At 49.0% G+C, this 19,139-nt stretch overlaps 1 protein-coding gene across 1 annotated transcript in view; it reads left to right on the top strand.

The window, feature by feature from the left end:
* Window positions 1-19,139, top strand: part of RGS9 (regulator of G protein signaling 9) — a 69,265-nt gene that overhangs the window by 30,393 nt on the left and 19,733 nt on the right. The window contains exons 9-13 of the mRNA XM_042966735.1: window positions 3,023-3,085; window positions 11,747-11,776; window positions 12,510-12,571; window positions 14,530-14,643; window positions 16,963-17,078. Of these exons, the coding sequence (XP_042822669.1) occupies window positions 3,023-3,085; window positions 11,747-11,776; window positions 12,510-12,571; window positions 14,530-14,643; window positions 16,963-17,078 (385 nt within the window). The remainder of the gene's footprint in view (window positions 1-3,022; window positions 3,086-11,746; window positions 11,777-12,509; window positions 12,572-14,529; window positions 14,644-16,962; window positions 17,079-19,139) is intronic.

The raw sequence follows: 19,139 nt of genomic DNA, 5'->3' as shown, positions 1-19,139 counted from the left end.
CCAACGTGGGGCTTGAACTCAGGAACTACGAGAACATGACCTGAGCCCAAATCGGATGCTTGACCGACTGAGCCACCCAGGCACCTCAATAGATTTAAATCTTTAAGGGGCGCCTGAGCAGTTCAGTCGGTTAAGCATCCAGCTTTTGATTTTGGCTCAGGTCGTGAGCTCACAGTTGTGGGATCGAGCCCTGTGTTGGGCTCCCCACTGAGCCTGGAGCCTGCTTAGGATATTCTCTCTCTCTCTCTCTCTCTCTCTCTCTCCTTCTCTTGCTCTCTCTCAAAAAAAAAAAACAAAACAAAACCAAAAAACCTTTAAATATAAGATTATATCCATATGAAGGACCATTGCGATTAAATCATTAAATTACTAAAATAGCATTTTCAAAGGCCATTTGTTGACCTGGGAAAATGGTCTGACGTAGAGCGTTATGTCATAAAAACCGATGGAAAACTCCACATACTCTGATCCAGATGATCAGAAATGCCCTCTCTGGGCCAAGTGCCCCCTAGGCAATGGGGGTATTTGAATTCTAAGCCAGGACCGCCCTCACGGGGCTCGCGGTCTGGCGGGGGGACGAAGAAGGACAGCTTTGCACCATGGGTGTGTACCATACAGCACGCCAGCACAGCGCGAAAGAGGCAGGGGTCTCGAGGCAGATCAGGGCCCGGGAGCACCTCTCCGTAGAAGTGATGTTCCAGCCAGGACTCGTCCCCTGGTGCAGCCTCCTCTCTGTCTTCCCCCTGCTTTATTTTGTTTATGGAACCGTGTGGCATTTTGTTACTTGTTTTCTGTTCCATGCGCCGGAAGGGTCTGAACTGATACGTTAGGGGAAAGAGAGATGATGAGGGAGAGGAGGACAAGGCACAGGAGGGACGTGTGGCGTGTCACCAAGAAGTGTCTGTCAGCTCCCAGCCTGGCTCTGCTCTGGAACGCTGATTCTGGGGATGTCGCCTCCTCGCGGAGCAGTCTTTGGGGGTACAAGGGTCCTTTCCTCACCCGAATTGTGAGGCATTTAGCAAATCGCCTCTTTGGCCGACGCCCAAGAGGTGTTCTTGGGCGTCACCCGCTGGCACTCACCGCAGGGGGACCGTCTCTGCGGGCTTCCCGCGTGTGGCAGCGGCCCTGGGCACATCTGCGCGTCTCCTTATCTGCTGGCCGCCCGCCCACTGCAGGGATGTCTCCGCCCTGTTTCCTGTGAGCTGGCGGTCAGCTCTGGGTTATCTTCGTCGAGCACCCTCTTGTGCGCCAGAAACGGCATCAGCAGTGGTGACCGCCGTGGAGAATGAGCACTTGGTGCTACCCGACGAGTAAAGGAATGAATGAGTGGAGGCTGGGAGCCTTCCAAACCAGCAGAGGGAGAAAGGCAGTCCCCTGGGTGGGGGTGTGTGACTAATTGCCAAGGGGCTGCCTCGCCCACAAGACTGGAAGTGCCTTGAGATGCCATCTGGGGATGCCTCGAGGTGTCACGTTGGCCAGGGGCTCTCTGGGCTGAGCGCAATGTCAGCCATGGGAAGTGCCTGATAAATATTTGTTGATGGAAGCCCACGTGTGACAATTAGAGTAACGATGGCTGCTCCCTTCCCCTCTCTCTCTCTCCCCACCCACTTTCTACTTCTTTCTTTTTTCTCTTCCTTGCCTAGTCTGTGTGCCCAGTATCTGCCCCCGTGGTAGCCCGCTGAGCTAAGCTGGCAGATTAGCAAGCGAAATAGAAGATGCCCAGTTCAATTGGAATTTCAGATAAACAGCAAATGATTTATGTCGCAAAATTTTTATGCTTATTGTATATTTACATTAAAAACACGTGGAATGCGTTTTTATGTAAATAACGAATCAGAATTCTTTGTTGTTTATCTGATATTCACACTTAACTGAGCACCATATATTTTATTGGGCAGTCATGCCTCTGAGCTAAAAATGTGGCGAATCCCCTTGGGGCTGAATCTGATGGGGACAAAGTTCGGCAGCCTCTGGCGTCTGCATCAGTGTGGAAGGCCTGGTTAAGCACACGTATGGAGAATTTGATGGTTGCCTGCACCAAACTAACAGAGAAGGAAGTGAAAGACCCAACTTGTTGGCCAAGGAATTGGGAGAGACCAAGCAAGATTGGCTGGAGAGTTGGCTGCCTGATGGAGAAGGGAACTGGTAAAGACTGAGGCCCGTTTGGGGCCGGGCCTTTACATACATGATCCTAAAATGGGTCCGAGCCCTTGCTCAGTAATAGCTACTGTCTGGTGAGAGCTTCACATGTCATCTTGCTAAATCCTCAACAAGAACTTGACAGGTAGGAGAGATCATCTCCAGTTCTTGGGAGGGGTAGCAAGTGTAGAGAGGAGAAATAGTTTCCAAAATCTTCCTTACAGCTAGGAAGTGGCAGATCCAGGATTGGAACCCAAATGTGCCTGACGGGAGCCTGGACTCTTCAAAGTACTGCACTGTAGGGTGGGGAAGGAGCACTCCCAGAGGAGTCAGAGTCCTATGGACAAATCCCAGTGAACTCTTACTGAGTTTGAGTTTTATCCCTCCCTCCCTCCCTCCCTCTCTCCATCCGCCTGTTTATCCATCCATCCATCCATCCATCCATCCATCCATCCATCCATCCACATTGCCTTTCATTCATCCATCCAGCCAACCATCCATTCATCCATCCATCCATCCATCCATCCATCCATCCATCCATCCATCCATATTGCCTTTCATCCATCCAACCATCCATCCATCCATCCATCCATAAATCTATCCATCCATTCACCCCCCCTCCCCCCCCTGCCAAACATACACCTATCCACCCATCCATCCTATTGTGTTGGGTTCTGGAGATGCTGTGGTAGTGGAACAAACCCATGAAGCTTAACAGCTCACCTAGAGCATCTTACGATAGCTTGTAGCACCCTGTGGGGTAAGCCATAAGCCCTTCTTAGCTCAGTCTCATAACTGGCAGCTTGGTGAAGACCCAAAGTGAATCATAATAAAGTAGAGGCTTTTCCAGTGGTGGTTCTTATGTTGTTTTTATTCCATTCAGCCGGGAATGAACAATGTGCTGGACTATGGCCTGGACCGAGTGACGAATCCGAATGAAGTTCAGGTAAACCAGGTAGGTCTCTGCTGCATACTTTGGGCAGGGCCAAGGTCAGGTTCTTAGGCTGGGAAGGTGTCCGTATGTCTATTGCCTATTTTTGTCTGTTGGGGCAATGATATCTCCCCTTTAAGGCTACCAAGAGATATCTTGTGATACCAGTGTTGGGAAGGGGGGAGGCCATGGGTCTTGCATGATGGGAGATGAGAGAATGTAGAGTGCAGGTCAGTGCGAATAGGATCTAGGTGGTTGGTCTTCAGACTTTTACGAGGCAGTTCCTTTGAAAATCTGATGAAAGTGGGGTGCCTGGGTGGCTCAGTCGGTTAAGCGTCTGACTTCGGCTCAGGTCATGATCTCACAGTTTGTGGGTTCGAGCCCTGCGTCGGGCTCTGTGCTGACAGCTCAGAGCCTGGAGCCTGCTTCAGATTCTGTGCCTCCCTTTCTCTCTGCCCCTCCCTGGCTCTCTCTCTCTCTCTCTCTCTCTCAAAAATAAACATTAAAATAAATTTAAAGAAAATCTGATGAAAGTTATGAACCCATTCTGCCCAAAGATGCCCAGACAGACATTTTGCACACAACTTCAGCCAGGTCCCAGATCCCCTGGAGACTAGAGGCCCCAGGCTCAAAACCCTTGAATCAACTTTGAATTTAAACCTTAATCCATGTGACCTAGAATGTCACTCTTTCTTTTGCAGCAACTCAGTAGGGTGGGGGCCTTTGCAAAGATTCTCTTAATGCTGTTAGTTTTGCAAGGACCCTTTTCCCAGATAGGCCACCATTTATGATGGATGGCCATTTTTCTATGACAATTATCTATCTATCTTTAAATTTCATTTATTTATTTATTTATTTATTTATTTATTTATTTATTTATTTATTTATGAGAGAGAGAGAGAGAGAGAGAGAGAGAGAGAGAGAAACAGGGAGCATGAGCAGGGGAGGGGCAGAGAGAGAGGGAAATGGAATTCGAAGCAGGCTCCAGGCTGAGCTGTCAGCACAGAGCCCAACACGGGGCTCGAACCTACAAACTGTGAGATCGTGACCTGAGCCGAAGTCGGACGCTCAACCGACTGAGCCACCCAGGCACCCTGACCATTTTTTATTTAAAGAAATGCAGGGCATAAGCTGTTGAAAGAGCGAGCATCAAGCACGGCACTATCTTTGGGGCCAGATAATTCCTTGAGGGATTGCCTACGTGTTGTAGGATGTTGAGTAGCATCCCTGGGTGCCAGTAACTCCGTGCATTTCCCTGCCAGACTCCCAGTCCTGATAATCACATGTGTCTTCAGACATTGTCCAGGGTGCCCTGAGGGACAAGATGGGCCCGGTTGAGATCCATGGAGCCTGAAACCCACTTAAGCTCGTCTTAGACAGTTTCATTGCTCTCCTTCTAATGTCCTTGGGCAGCAAGGGGTCATTTTAGCCTCGTGTGTCACCTGTAAACCTTGGTGGTGCCTAAAGTCTTGAGTTGGGAGGTGGGGGGAATGTGCCAGAAAGGTAGAAGAAGGGACCTGGAACTCAAGATGGCTGTGGGGACCACCAGTGCGTGAGACAGAGGTTAGGGATGGGGTCCACATGGAGAGGGGGCATTGAGTTCCCAGAGAGCGGTGTCCCCTTGAGCATTGCTAGGTCCCTTGGTCAACAACTTAAAGTGACCCTTCCTTTGACACATATATGGCACTGTCAGCCTTCACAGCTTTTTCCACATTCCCATCATCAGACGACAGATAATTGCTGAGGCCTAGTAGGCTGGGTTGCTATGGAAACAGAATTATCAAGGAAAATACTGAACTGAGGTGGAAGATGTGCTTTTTTTTTTTTTTTTTTTAAATGGATAAGTGGCAGTTCTAGAAACCTCTGTGGTGTGGAGGAGGGGAGGGCATGGGTGGAAAGTGCATCACTGTTCTCTGACCCTGGGCTGTTGGGAATTGGCTCACCTGTGCATGCGTGTGTGTGTGTGTGTGTGTCTGTGATGTGGGAGGCCTTTAATTCCAGCTCTGGGAGGACAGCAGAGGAGCCGAGGTCCTCTGTCCTCTGTGCTCCTTGGGGGTAACTTCAAGGAGCCTGGCCAGACCCCCTCCTCGCTGAGGAAGCATCTTTCGGCTCACGGGCGGTCGGGCCAGGAGGAGAGCCTGCCTTCCGGCATTCACCACCCACTTCTAGCCAGACGCTGGCAGTACTCTCAGCTCAGAGTCAGAGAGCCAGACGGTGTGTGAGGCTGAGGGCTGTCTTCACCATGGGCATGTCTGACACGGGGGCTCTTTCACTTTGTTTGCCCTTCATCTTGTCTCTCTCTCTCTCTCTCTCTCTCTCTCTCTCTCCCACCAGCTCTCTTTGTCCTGTCTGCACTCTGGCTGCTCTGGAATATTCAGAAGAATAAAAAACCGTAATTCTCGTGCGAGCGGGGCCTCTCCTGCTCAGCCAGCCTCGGCGTGTTGTGAGGCCCGGCTGTGGCGGGGAATGGAGGCTGGCGCCATGTTGGATCTGTTGGCGACATTTCCCACCGTCTAACTGAACGTCCCCTGTTTTTCTGGGCTGATCTGCCCTGAGGGGAGAGGGTCACAAGAACGTGAAGTGTCTCCATGAGGCCTCGGGCTTTCAGATTGGTGTCTCATTTCAGAGAAGAGCTCTCGTTGCTGGTTTGAAGAGAGAGAGGCCATTTCTGAGAATTAGTGGATTCTAGAAAAGATACCTGTTTTCCTTAAATGGAGGCAAATAACCCAAAAGAAATGAACAGCATCAGGCACAAGAAAGAAAACTGTTAGGTTGGCAGGTGTCTAGGGCTCTGGGTGCCCCACCTCCTTAGGCTGGTGGCCTCTGATTGGTGTGGCTGCCCAGCCCTGGGGGGAACTGGCTGTGGGCCGAGGGCTGCACCCAGAGAGCGTGTCTTCTCTCGGGTCCCATACCTTGTGGCACACTCGGCCCCCATCTTCCCTTTATTTCAGTGAGGTGACATCATGGCAGCCGGGCAGTAGCCAGGCCGTGAGCAGTGGGGTGCCCGGGGCTGGCCCTTCCTCCCCTGACCCCGACAGGGTGACGATGGTCCTGTCGTGATGAGGACCGGTGTGCCGTGCTGAAGAGAGCTTTGACATCAGGGTGAATCCCAGCCCTGCCTCTCCCTGGACATGTGATCTCGGATAAGCTTTTGAGCCACTCAAAGCCTCAGTTTCCTTACCTATAAAATGGGGGTAACAAGAGCCCCTTCCTCGGAGGATCACGTGAGCTCACTTACGTGAAGTGTCTAGGATGGTATCTATCACGTAGAGGTCGCTGCACAGACAGTAGCTGTCATTATGGTAGCTGCCGCCATGCTGTGAGTGGACTAATCTATGGGTCCTCTCGACCCTGGGGTGAAAGACAGAAATGTGGCTCCATAGGGTTAAATACTCTGCGCTTCAGAGCCCCCAGCCTGGAGCCCTCAGTGAGAGAAAGCCCCCATTTGCTCCCACCGACTGGGGACAAACGACTTTCTTCTCATGACCGGCGCCGGCTGGAAGGGGACCGCTCCGGTGGCTGATGTTGGCGGACAGCTCCCGGTGGGCCAGGCGTCCTTAAAATTCTTCATGCTTTCTTTGGACAAGGGGCCCCGCGTGTGCATTTTTCACCCGACCCTGCAAATCGTGTAATCTGCGCCTGGTCAGGAAGTCCGAGGCAGGGCAGGTGGCAACCTGGGATTCTTGTCTCCTTGGCCGGTAGCCGCCTCCCATCTCTAGTCTCGTCTGCTCTGCATTGACTGCGTCAGTCCCCAGACTTCCTGGTTGCTGACTTTTGACCCTCTCCCTGCTCTTAATGCCTGTGTTCCCCGATTCCTCACGGTTGTCCCCATCTTGTGTTTCACCCTGTGGCTTGCCAGACCCTCGCCTCTGTTTCTTCGTGTGTTCCTGCCTGGCTGCCCGATCCCAGGGTCCCTGCCGGCCCCTCCTCCTCCCTTTCCACCTCCCCGTCTGCAGCGGCCCCAGGGTCTCTTCAGGGCACGGCCTGATAATTGTCTGCAGCCAAAACCCGGGTTTTGAGGCCAGCAAGCCAGCCACAGAGCTGTGTAAACAGGCCATAGATGTGCCCCTATTTGGGTAGCTCCATGGGAGAAAAATAACAAGTTAGAATTCCAAGAATGCATGACATTTGAAGATTCCTGAGGCAGAGTATCTTCCTGTAGGCAAATGTGTCACTCGGATGAGGAATAAAGAAGTGACTTCCCACCAGGAGGGCCAACTGTTGAGAAAGCAGGGGGTTTGTGCATGAATTACAGGGAGAAAAAAATGTTTATGTCTTATGTTGCCAGGAACAGGAAGTGGGTTTCTTTGAGTGGCTTAGAAATGTGTGTGTGTGTGTGTGTGTGTGTGTATTTTTAATAACTTCATTTTAATGTTAAAAACATTTTTTAATGTTTTATTTATTTTTGAGAGAGAGAGAGAGAGGGAGAGGCAGAGAGAGAGGGACACACAGAATCTGAAGCAGGCTCCAGGCTCCGAGCTGTCAGCACTGAGCCCAGAGCAGGGCTCGAACTCACAGACTGAGAGATCATGACCTGAGCTGAAGTCAGACGCTTAACCGACTGAGCCACCCCGGTGCCCCTTTAATGTTTGTTTTGTTTTTTTTAAATGGCCTTTGGCTAAGTAATAATGATATTGACCAGTTTATGAGATTTAGCAAATAAAAATACAGGGTGTTCAGCTGAATCTGAATTTCAGATAAACAACAGATAGCTTCTTTAGCATAAGTATGTCCCAGATATTGACGGGCACCCTGTCCTTTACCTTGTGATTGGGGTAACCCCATACCATGCCTGCTGTCAGCAGTAGTGTGTGAACCCCAGTCAGGAGCCCCTGGATGTTGAGCCTCTCCTATATGCCAGTCACCTGTGTGTATTATCTCATTTAATCCCCTCCCCCCCCCTTTTAATCCCCTTTTACAAGGGAGGAAAGAGGCTTTGAAGTGCTAAATAACTCATGCGAAGTCATATGGCCAATGAGTGACAGAACCTGTAATTGGACCTGGGCCTGATCTGAAAGTCCATACCATTTCCTAAGACTTACCCCTCTCCCCGAACTCTCTCTCTCTGTCTGTTAGAAAAGTTCAGAACCCTCTCCTGTACCATCCCAATGTAGACAGACCCTTAACAGGACAGAGGTACTCTTATATCCGTCAAGAGGAAGCTGTTACTTATTTTGAGAGAAAGAGAGAGAGAGTGTGGGACAGCGGCAGAGAGAGAAAGGGAGAGAGAATCCCAAGCATGCCCTGCACGGTCCGTGCAAAGCCCGACGGGGGGCTCGATCTCATGAACCACCAGATCGTGACCTGAGCTGAAGTCAGATGCTTAACCGACTGCCACCCAGGCGCCCCCGGAAAGCTATTTTTAAAGCTAGAAATAACCAGTAAAATCCATGTGGGAAACCCAAGGTAGAGGTGGAGAAGCCCCAGGTTTTGTGCTATTCCCAGAGGGTAGTCCTGGAAAGCAGAAAACAAACAGCAGACTGAACCACCGAGGCAGGAGCCCTAATGGGGTAATTAAAACCAAATAAAGTGAATTCAAATATGAAATATTTTTAACACACCGAAGACTGAGAAAATGGGCTCAGATTGAGAGTGTGTGTGAAAAGGATGAACTTGCAGGGACGGCTCCTTGGGGAGCCGGGAGAACGGAGAACGTCAGGCGGACTGAGAATCTGGCTCATTGAGTTTTTGCTGCTGTGTGCTCAGGAGACCCGTGCTTGCAGGGAGTTTGACCTTGGGCCTGGGGCACTTTGCAGGAGGGCGTTTATGACTCTGGCTGTTGAACACAGGCCTCGTATGATCGCGATCCTTACCGTCATTAGTGGTTTTCTCCCCTTGAGCTTTCATGGGCATATAACGTATATGAATTTAAGGTGTACGATGCGATGCTTAGAAATAGGTATGAATTGCAAAACTGTGACCACCATGAGGTTACTTAATACCTCTGTGCCTTCACATAAGTATGGTTTTTTTGAGTGTGTGGCGATAACATTTAGGATCTACTCTCTTTGGCATCGTAGAAGTATAGACTACAGTATTGTTAATTATAGTCCCCATGCTGTGTGTTAGCTCCCCAGAGTTTATTTATCTTGTAGCTGGGAGTTGGTTTTACTGTCATTAGTGTTGATTAAAGAGTGTTTCCTGTCTTTCTGTTTCATCTTGTGATGGGGGCTTTAGCTCTCTTTTTGTTTGGTTTTAACTTAAATGGCCGGCCAGAGTCATTCTGTTGTGTAGCACCTGCCGCTTGAAGGCAAAGAAGGAACTGGTGAAGAGAGTAGGCTATTTTCTGGTTCTCCAAGATCACTCCTCAGCTTTGCAAAGGGAAGATCTAGGTTTGAATCCCGGCTCAACCAATTACCGACCAGGAGATATTGAGAAAGTTGCCCTATAGCATCTCATAGCCTCAGTTTCCTCAGCTGAAACTCAGAATGATGGAACCTGCCTCCCTTAAACGTTGTAAGGGATCAGGAAGATGTAAATTGCCTTGCATGAATTGCTACTTGGTTGCTATTATGCAAACATCCAGCTTCCGCTTTGAACACAGGGCGTTGGTAGACCAGTAGCTGTTATTCTTAGTCTACTTTAGCACACTTCTAACAAGAGATTCTGTATCATGTTTGGATGCCAAGCCACTCTGACCCCAGGGTCCTTTTCTACCTGAAATGAGAGTCTTCTAAAACAATGCCTCCTGTTAGGAGATAATGGGAACAGATAATAGGTGTGGTTACCAAAATAGGGACCATTTGGGGAGTGTCTCAAACATGTTAGGTGGAAAAATATTGTATTCTAATTTAAGCTTAGAATACATCTCCATTTTTCTGGGCCGCCAAGAACATGGAAGCCATCATTTTTCTGATTGTTTTTTTTAAAGTTTATTTATTTGGAGAGAGAGAAAGACTCACTCAGGGGAGGGACAGAGAGAGAGAGGGAGAGAGAGAGAATCCCAAGCAGGCCCTGTGCCGTCAGCAGAGTCCAACTCGGGGCTCATTCTCACAAACCCTGAGATCATGACCTGAGCCAAGATCAAGAGTTGGATGTTCAACAGACTGAACCACCCAGGCATCCGTGTCTGATGTTTTTGTGAACATCTACCATGCACCAGAAATTATGTTAGAGGCAGACATGGTCACCCTGCTCTTAATGCTGCCTGGCGGGTGATACATATGTGAAGTAGAATCACACAAATAAATATTTAATTACAGTTGTGGTAAGTGCTATGAAGGAAGAAGTCAGGGTGCATGTGAGTCCAAAACGGAGAGACCTACCTTTAATTTTCTGAGATAACTCTCCCTACTCCCCCACCCAGGAAAAAGGATGTCCTGGGAAAGCTCATTACATAAAAGCAATCTAATGAAGCAGAATGGAACCCAGCATGGATTAGAAAGGAGAGACAAGGGTGTGACATTCCAGATTAGACCTTCCTTCATTCCCTGTCAATGGGCTCGTGGGCCAGTACTTATTTTGCTAACTGGCTAGTGGAAATAGTGTCCTCCTTGGACTTCTGATTCTGTTTCCAGTGAAGATCTGGTTGTGTTAAGTTGCTTGGATGACAGCAGCAAGAAATTAAGATGATCAATTTAAAGTATGGGTGTCAGTACCAAGCAGCCCCTGGACACAACCAAATCTCAAAAAACTGAGACTGGAATCATCAACTGTGCCCAGCTCCCAGGGGTTGCACCGAGCAGAAAAGTGATACTAAGGAAGCATGTCAGATTTCAGAGCATTTCAGTAGGAGACAGATCTGAATGGTAACAGTTTCCAGGAGCTTCTAAGACTCTATACACGGAGTCCCTTTTGGGAGCCAGGCTTTCTCTGCTCCATCTCAAAAATCCAGAGAGAGGATGCCCTGCTCACCCCAGGCATGAGCGTGCTTTGGCAGCTTCAATGAGAGGATGGGGCCCGACATGATCTTCTACGTTACAGCTCAGCTCTGGGACTCACCTTCCTTGGATGCTGGTCTCAGGTTTTTTTGTTACGTACTTTATGTTTGGCCATGTGGCTTGTTTCTTTTCCAATTTGTCTCAGTCAAGTTGTTATGAATACCTGAGGAATGGAGGTCACCGTTCATTCAAAGCAGTCTCCTGTGAGAAAAGAAAGAAACATTCAAGCCGCATACTTGCTTCACCGTCTTTGCGTTGCATTCTATTTAAGATGGCCCTGTAGGCACTATGGTAGATTGGGTCGAATCCCTGAACTTAGTCTTGAATTCATCTTGGCTTTTGGGAGAACGGTGTAAAGTTATAGTAGTATATCGGGCACCTGCATGGCTCAGTCGGGTGGGTGTCTGGCTCTTGCCTTTAGCTCAGGTCATGATCTCAGAGTTTGTGGGTTCGAGCCCCATGTTGGGCTTTTGTGCCGATAGCGTGGAGCCTGCTTGGGACTCTCTCTCTCCCTCTCTCTCTCTCCCCACCCCCCACCTCAAAATAAATAAACTTAAAAAAGAAAGTTATGGTAGTAAATCATACCTGTTCCCTCACCAAAGCCTTAGTTGAATGAATTCTCCAGTGGCTGTATAGAATAGGGTGGAGGTGTCAGTGATGGGGAAATTCTATCTTTTAAGTAAGGAGAGGTGAAACAATTTTCTCCTGGGCAAGGATTTTTATTTTTCAAATGGGCGTTTGAACTATAATGACTTACTGGCAGCTGTTTAATGGTTTTTGCCTCTTTGTTTTACAGAAACAAACAGTCACTGCTGTCAGAAAAGAGGTAATTAGTTTCCCAGTCCCAGGGAAGTTTGGTTTTTAAATCCTCTCACAAATTGTATGTACTTTGGCTTTATGTTCTGCCCTCAGTAATGAAATGAAAAACCATGTGTAATGTTCAAACAGTTGTCTCCAAATTAATGGGCAACACAGAATGACAAAGATTCTTTTGTAAGATCTATATGGATTGGTGCTGACGCTTGGGATATGAGACATCCTCAGAAGGCACAGATCTGAGGGACGTGGGAGTGAATGCCACAGTGTCTGCCTCCCCACCCCGGCCCCTGCTCCTACAGTTACGGGGACATTCAGAATCTGAACAGGCACACTACCTATTTTGGCAAATTTCATGACCAGGGCACAAGACGGAGCCCTGGGAAGCTTTGGCTGTTGAGGTTAGACCTGCTCTGTCAGCCAGGAGCACCTGAGGGAAAAGCCAAGCATCTGTCCCCATGTCTCGATTTAATGTTCCTTAGAACTTTTTGCATTTTCAATTGGTGCCTTTTCTCGGACTGATGCATGATGGGCTGCAGAGGCCCCTAGTTTGGAGCTTGGGGTCACCTGTCTACTGTGAGCCTGTGTCCTGTTAGTACCAAGGTGGGTGGCTTGAGGGGATGGAATCGGGGGCTGTGACAGATAAATGGCTCCTGGTTCTGGAGGCCACATGGCAGTGCCAGTGTTAGTGACGCTCAAGGATGGGGAAGTTGGACGTCTTCTAACCACTGTGTCTTTTCCAGATCATGTATTACCAACAGGCCTTAATGAGGTCCACGGTGAAGTCTTCGGTGTCCCTTGGAGGGTATGTCCCTAATTAGTTGGTCTTGCTGAGGTTTGAACAAGAGGTGGGCAAGAGGAGAACTTTCCACTTTCAGGCAAACTTGAGCAGTCATGGGTTGACATAAGAGCCTAAGGAACTCTGAGGGACAAAACCAGTCCCTTGAGGATTAAGTTCCTGGTTCCTCAGTCTGTGTAAGTGTCCAGGTCTCATCTTGGGTTAGGCAAGATCAGGGATGGGGGTTTTTATACAAGTCTCGTCTTTCTTGGTATCCACTAAAGTGAGGATTGAGAAAGAGGGAAGAGTTGAAAGTTCGTGAACTGTTCCTTGGGGCTCCTCAGTGGCCTGTGTTCCTATCATTATTCACTCGAACTTATTAGAGATATTTGAGTTATGTTTACTGATTCAACGCACTATCAAATGTCCATTGTTAATCTTTGATTTAAAATCCAATGATGATAAATTGGAAATTTACATTTTATTTATTGAACATTCAGGGCACCTTGATCCAGTCCCTCATAGGATATTATTTGGGAGACACAAAAGGGTTTAGTGCCCCCCAAATGTAAGCACTTGTCCTTTTAAAATGTGGAATTCATTATAGGCCCACCTTACTAACTCTAAGATTTTCCTGCACACATGAAAATGGACTTGGCTTACTTCTGGGGGGGGAGTCACAGTGTGACTAATCATTTACTTTGGCCGTGTAAGATTTCAGTAACGGTACTATTCAAGATGGAAGGCGTTGTGTTTTGTCCAGTGCCTTTCTTTCAGTACTGTTAGGGGTTAGTCTCTTCGAAAAATCTTTAAATATCTTTTTTACCCCTTCCCCAATCCCTAGTTTGCAAACATACCACCTGCCTGATAAAATGTGCCCTGACCTCACCCATATTTTCCAATGACTTCTGACTGCAGCTCCGTCACAGATGGGAGTGGACCCCTATACTCAGTGGACATTCACCTTGGGTTATAATGATCACCCCTGTTTCATGACAAAGTAAAAACTATCTCCTCCGATGTTCCGGAGACCCGATCTAATGAAACCAAGCAGAAAGAACATTGAAGGAGACTCGAAGGCTGCTGGATACTTTTACCCCCACTTTCTAATTTTTATTTGTTTTAGTGCCTCGTTACCGTTGTATGACGTCATTTGTGTTTGGACCTGTGACGTGGTTTTCTTTTTTCTTCCCTTGAGTGGCTCCACTGTAGGGGTCTTGCTGAGAAATAGGAGGGTCTGGGGAGAAATGAAAGCAAGGGGCTCGAGTTCCGCACAGAACTCTACACCTCATGCTCGGGTGTGTCTCTAGGGCGTGGATTCCGTTCTATCAAAATCTCATGGCTGTGGGCAGACTTCACGGCAGGTGTCTCATGTACACCGTGGATACGATTCCCCGCCTAAGGGGTACAGGCACAGCAGGCTTTTCCAGACTGCCCGAACACCGGGAAATGTGCTGGCTAAGAAGGTCTAACTCACATAGAAGGAATTAGTTCTCGCTCACATTTGCAAAATTGGGCTTCACACCTCAGTGAGCCCACAGGTTTTGGAGGATGAATGCATTATCCCAACAAAGGGTAGAACCTGACGTGGCAGCAGAATCTCAGAGAGACCATGGCTGCCTCATGCTTCCAAGCAGGTGCCGAGACGCTGGTTCGAACACGGGCACACGGCGTCGGCTTTGAATTTTGAAAACGCACGATAAAAGATAAAGAGGCTTTATTTTAATGAAATAGGTACAGGAGAGAGGCTGCAAAGGGATTGGATGGGGAGACAGTGTTTCATCTCCCAAGTAGAGCCGGGACCAGATGCCGTCGAATACCTGCCGTTCCCGAGGGCTATTAGAGCGTTTTTCTAAGAAGACAGTAATAAGTATGTAACTAAATCGATAAAGAGGAAGGAGGGCAGGCTGGTCAATCAACCTGAGTATTGATTTTGTCTCTTGGGTGTTGAACTTCTAGGAAATCCTTTTCTGTTTGCTTTTCAGGATCGTCAAATACAGCGAGCAATTTCTGTCCAATGATGCCATCATGTCAGGCTGCCTCCCTAGCAATCCTTGGATAACAGATGACACCCAGTTCTGGGACTTGAATGCCAAATTGTATGTATTTGATACATTGGTGGTTTTTTTTTTTTAATAGGTTTTTGAGTTACAATTCACATGCTATACAATTCACCCAATTAAAGCGTGCAGTTCGGTGGTTTCTACTGTATTCCTAGAGTCGTGCAACCATCACCACAGTTAATTTTAAAACATTTTCATCACCCAAATAAGAACCCTTCCCCCCCTACCCCTCCTGCCCTAGGCAACTACAAAAGTATTTTCTGTCTCTGCGCAGTTGCCCGCTTTGGACATTTCGTGTGAATGGAATCATATAACATGTGGTCTCTTTTTGCATGATTAGCTTTATTTTCTACTGAGCATAATGCTTTCAGGTTTTATCTGTATTGTATAGTGTATAATACATCCTTATTTATGGATGAATATCATCCATCCAGGGATGATATTCACTGGAAAGATACACACTTTTTTATCCATTCATCGGTTGATGGACATTGGGTTATCTTGGTCTTTCAGCTATTATGAGTGATGCTGCTGTGAACACGCACGTACAGGGTTTTGTGTGGACGTATGTTTTCATTTCTCTTGGGTATGTACCTAGGAGTAGAATGGCTGGGTCAAATGGTAACTCTATATTAACAAGATACTGTTTTTGAAAAGAAAACGACCATCTCTATGGCTTTGCCTTTTCAACGTCTAATTAGAGAACAAGTAAGTTCCTGGAGGGCGGGGCCCTGCACCTGCCTTGGCAATCGTACCACTCACTCCGTGGCTCTGTTTGTGAGTTTTGAGCAGTTGTCGCTGCTGATTGGGCCTATGTGAGCCTGTTGTTTGCCAGAGGGACAAAGGCAGAAATGCAGGAGAGCATCGGCCAATGAAGGAAGAAGAGAAGGTGTAACGGTCACGTCAGAGGGAGAGGTAGAGGAAGAGGGGAGGAAGGAAGGGGCTGTAGGAGTGGATGAGGCAGGTGGGGTGGTGGGGAAGATAGACAGCATCAGGTGCGTACCACAGTTTAGGTCACCACCGAGGCCATTGCCACCTAACGCATGAGGAACATTCAGGTAGCACAGATCCAGCCAGGGAAGCAGACATAGCTGGGAAATCCTTCCGCCTCCTCCTCCTGGCCCTGCTGTGGGGGCCTGATGGGTTAAGGGGGGCACTCATCTGGAGTTCGGGGTGACTTGTTTACCAATATCAACCGCAGACCCGAAGACTCTAGAACCACCTTCCGGAAAGGCTTCCCTCCTACTCTGGGGGCTCTAGTTTGTAGGGTGGTTTTCCGGGGCCTCCGCCGGTCAATGGTGCCTGTTGAAAACAGGAAGCCTTGTTCTGAATGGTCTAGATCAGAAAGCCGTATTAAAATCACCTTGGGAGGCTTGACAACCAAAAGGTAAACAAAGCCCAATGTCCAGCCCTTACCCCCCCCCCCCCCCCCCCCCGCAGCCTCTTAATTGGCCGGGGCTACCCTCGTATACTCACCCGTGGTTTTGAAAAGCTCCCACTTGTTTTCATGAACAGCCGGGATTCGTGATACTGGTCTAGAGCAGTGTGGCTCCCAGTGTGGTCCCGAGACCCGCAGCTGCAACACGAGCGGGGAGCTGGTTAGAAATGCGAACTCTTGGGGTCGTGGACTTGGAAGCGTTTGTTTCCAAGGGGCTGTGCTGGGTTCTGGAGAATTTCATAAGGAATGGGAAGAAAAGCCGACTCTTTTCCTGATTTTCTGGAATGTTAGGCCTCAGCCAGCTGCGCTCAGATGTCCCACCTGGGAGCTGGGAGACCCTTCCAGACACGGAGGGGGCGTGGGACTTGCATGTTGGAGGATGCTTTGGGAGAGGGCTCATCGGTGACCACAGGGTCTACCTGGGGCTCGGGGCCTGAGGGCAGGTAAAGGAGGAAGCACAGACTCCCTCCCACCAGATGCCGGTGGTGAAGGGGCGTGGGGAGGGGTGGCAGTGACCATAGCTCGCGTCACCAGTGCTGCTCTGGAAATCCTTCCTCTCCGGTCTGGTGTGGCAGCCTGACCGGCCCTCTGCTGGCCAGTCTCCACAAGCCTTGGAGGGCGCATCCGTGTTCCTTTGCCGGACTGTAAGGCTGTTGAATGTGGGCGTCCTTCTCGCCTCTGGGCCACCCGCTCTCCATAAGAGCCCCAGGGGACTTGTCCGAGGCTGCATTTTCCTAGCGAGGGATCACTTGTACGTTCGTGCAGGGATTGAGGGGGGAGGATCGGGTTGAGCCCTGGGTGGAGGGACTCGTGAACTTAGGCGGGGCTAAAGCCCCTCTCCCCCAGCCGGGCCACCCCCTGGCACGGCCCCTGTCTTGCATTGTGTCTGGTGCGTTTACAGATCATCATCTTTGCAGGGTGGAAATCCCAACCAAGATGCGGGTGGAGCGATGGGCTTTCAACTTCAGTGAACTGATCCGAGACCCCAAGGGCCGACAGAGCTTCCAGTACTTTCTCAAGAAAGAATTCAGTGGTGGGTCTTTTGATTTCTTTCACACATTCTTTGTTTTACAATTTTTTACTTTCAGCAACACACCTGTTATGACTGTCTGGCAAAGGTTTCGAGGGCTTTCTCGGTAGGTGTTTTCACAGCTCTGCGCCCGCGCGCTCTTCAACAGGCTCTTCTTGGACGTGTCCTTTCCATCCCTTCCAAGGGGCTCCATAGTGGGGGGTAGGGATGAGGGGTGTTGAATCTACTAATGAAATCTGTCCACCTTAGCGTTACTCGCGTGTGCAAGGGCCCGGTCCCCTCTGGCCGCTCTCTCACTTCCTCACCCTGATTCTACCGTCAGAGTCCAAGAGTCCCTCGCCAAGCCCTGGCCAGGAGGGAAGCGGAAAAACAAGCTTTCTCTTTTTGTCCCGAAGCCTGCTTTCCTTCAGCTCAGTGCTTCTCTGCCCAGGCTGTGCCTTCGGTTCAACTGGGGAGATTTTAAAAACACATCTGCCCGGATGCCTTCTCCAGAGGCTCCTTTTGTTTTGTTTTGTTTTGTTTTTGGTTTGGGGTGGGTTCTCTGCAGGTCTGAAAACTCCCCAGGTGATTATTCTAATACATGGCTGAGCTCTAGAACCGTCTCAGCTCCTGCCCTCCTTCCTTCAGGGCCTTGGGAGTGTGCTGATTTTAGTGGGACGGGCGGGGCCCCGTTTTCTACTCCTGGTGTCTCAGAGACACACACTCTGGGTGTTCCCGCATGGTAGTAGGGAGGCACTGGTGACTTTTTCAAACACACTGCCCCGAGAAACACCTGGGAAAACGAAAGGCCAGATTAAAACCGGTTTCATCAGGCCAAACATTCAATTGGCTTCACCAGCTTTGGCTGAGATGTGTGCTTTTATGGGATTCGTCATCTGCTTACTGAATCCCCCCAGCCCTGCAAAGCATCCCATTTGAACCTCGCTTCTCAGCTGCTGGCTCCCAGGACCCATTTGTCCAGGGGGTTGCTCCTGAACTAATCCCAGGGGACAGGCCATTAGCCTCTTTGACCGCCTGATGCAGCGCATCACATTATAATGTGGATCCCTGACAATCCTCTCTAATCAAGCCTAATTGCCGTGGTAACGGTAAAACCCAGAACAGATGATGGGAAAGGCAAGTGCCTTTAGCTGGGGCCCCTGGAGCAACCGGAGAATAAGAGGATAGGCTGCCATCTAGTGGCAAAACGACAAACCACACCCCCGGGCTGATCCCGTCCATTACTTAGTGACAGCGAGACCCCGTTGAAAAGACTTCCCTGTTAATTCTGATGGGGTACGTGGGTGGCTCAGTCAGTGAAGCATCCCTCCTGATTTCAGATCAGGTCGTGACATCACTCTCACAGCTCGTGGGTTCGACCCCCGTAGGGCTCTCTCTACCCCCCCACCCCACAAACTAAAGAAATGTTAAAAAAAAACACCACCACAAACTTCCGGTGATTCCTCATGAGATTCCCAAGGCTTCAGATATAAACAGGGAAGATGAATCATCGGTTTTCTTATCTAATTAAAATTAAAAAAAAATTGAGATAGACTTCACATACCATAAATACACAGACCGTGTAATTCACATGCCATAATCCTTTCAAAGGATACAAAGCAGTGATTTTTAGTACATTCACAAAGTCGCACAACCATCAACACTATAGAATTATAGAACGTTTTCGCCACCTCCAAAACAAACCCCTTACTCATTAAAAGTCGAGCCCTATTCCTCTCTCCTCCTCTGCCCCCCATTACTTTCTCCTCCACCCCCGCCCCCCCTCCCCCAGTCCCAGGTGACCACTCATTTATTTTCTATCTTCATCGGTCTGCCTGTTCTGGACATTTCCTATAAATGGAATTATACACTGTGTGGCCTTTTGTCTTTCACGCAGCGTAGTGTTTTCAGGGTTCATCTCTGCTATGGCGTTGGGCAGTGGTTCAGTTCTTTTCATGACCAAATAATACTCCACGGTGTGGATATACCGCATTTTGTCTATCCACTCGTCATTTGGTGGCCCTTGGGGTGGTTAAGACTTTTTGGCTGTCGCGAGTAATGCTGCTCTGCACATTCATGTACACA

This window comes from Panthera tigris, chromosome E1 (assembly GCF_018350195.1).
Source record: "Panthera tigris isolate Pti1 chromosome E1, P.tigris_Pti1_mat1.1, whole genome shotgun sequence".
Taxonomy (NCBI): Eukaryota; Metazoa; Chordata; class Mammalia; order Carnivora; family Felidae; genus Panthera; species Panthera tigris.
This window is presented reverse-complemented; position numbering and strand designations above follow the sequence as displayed.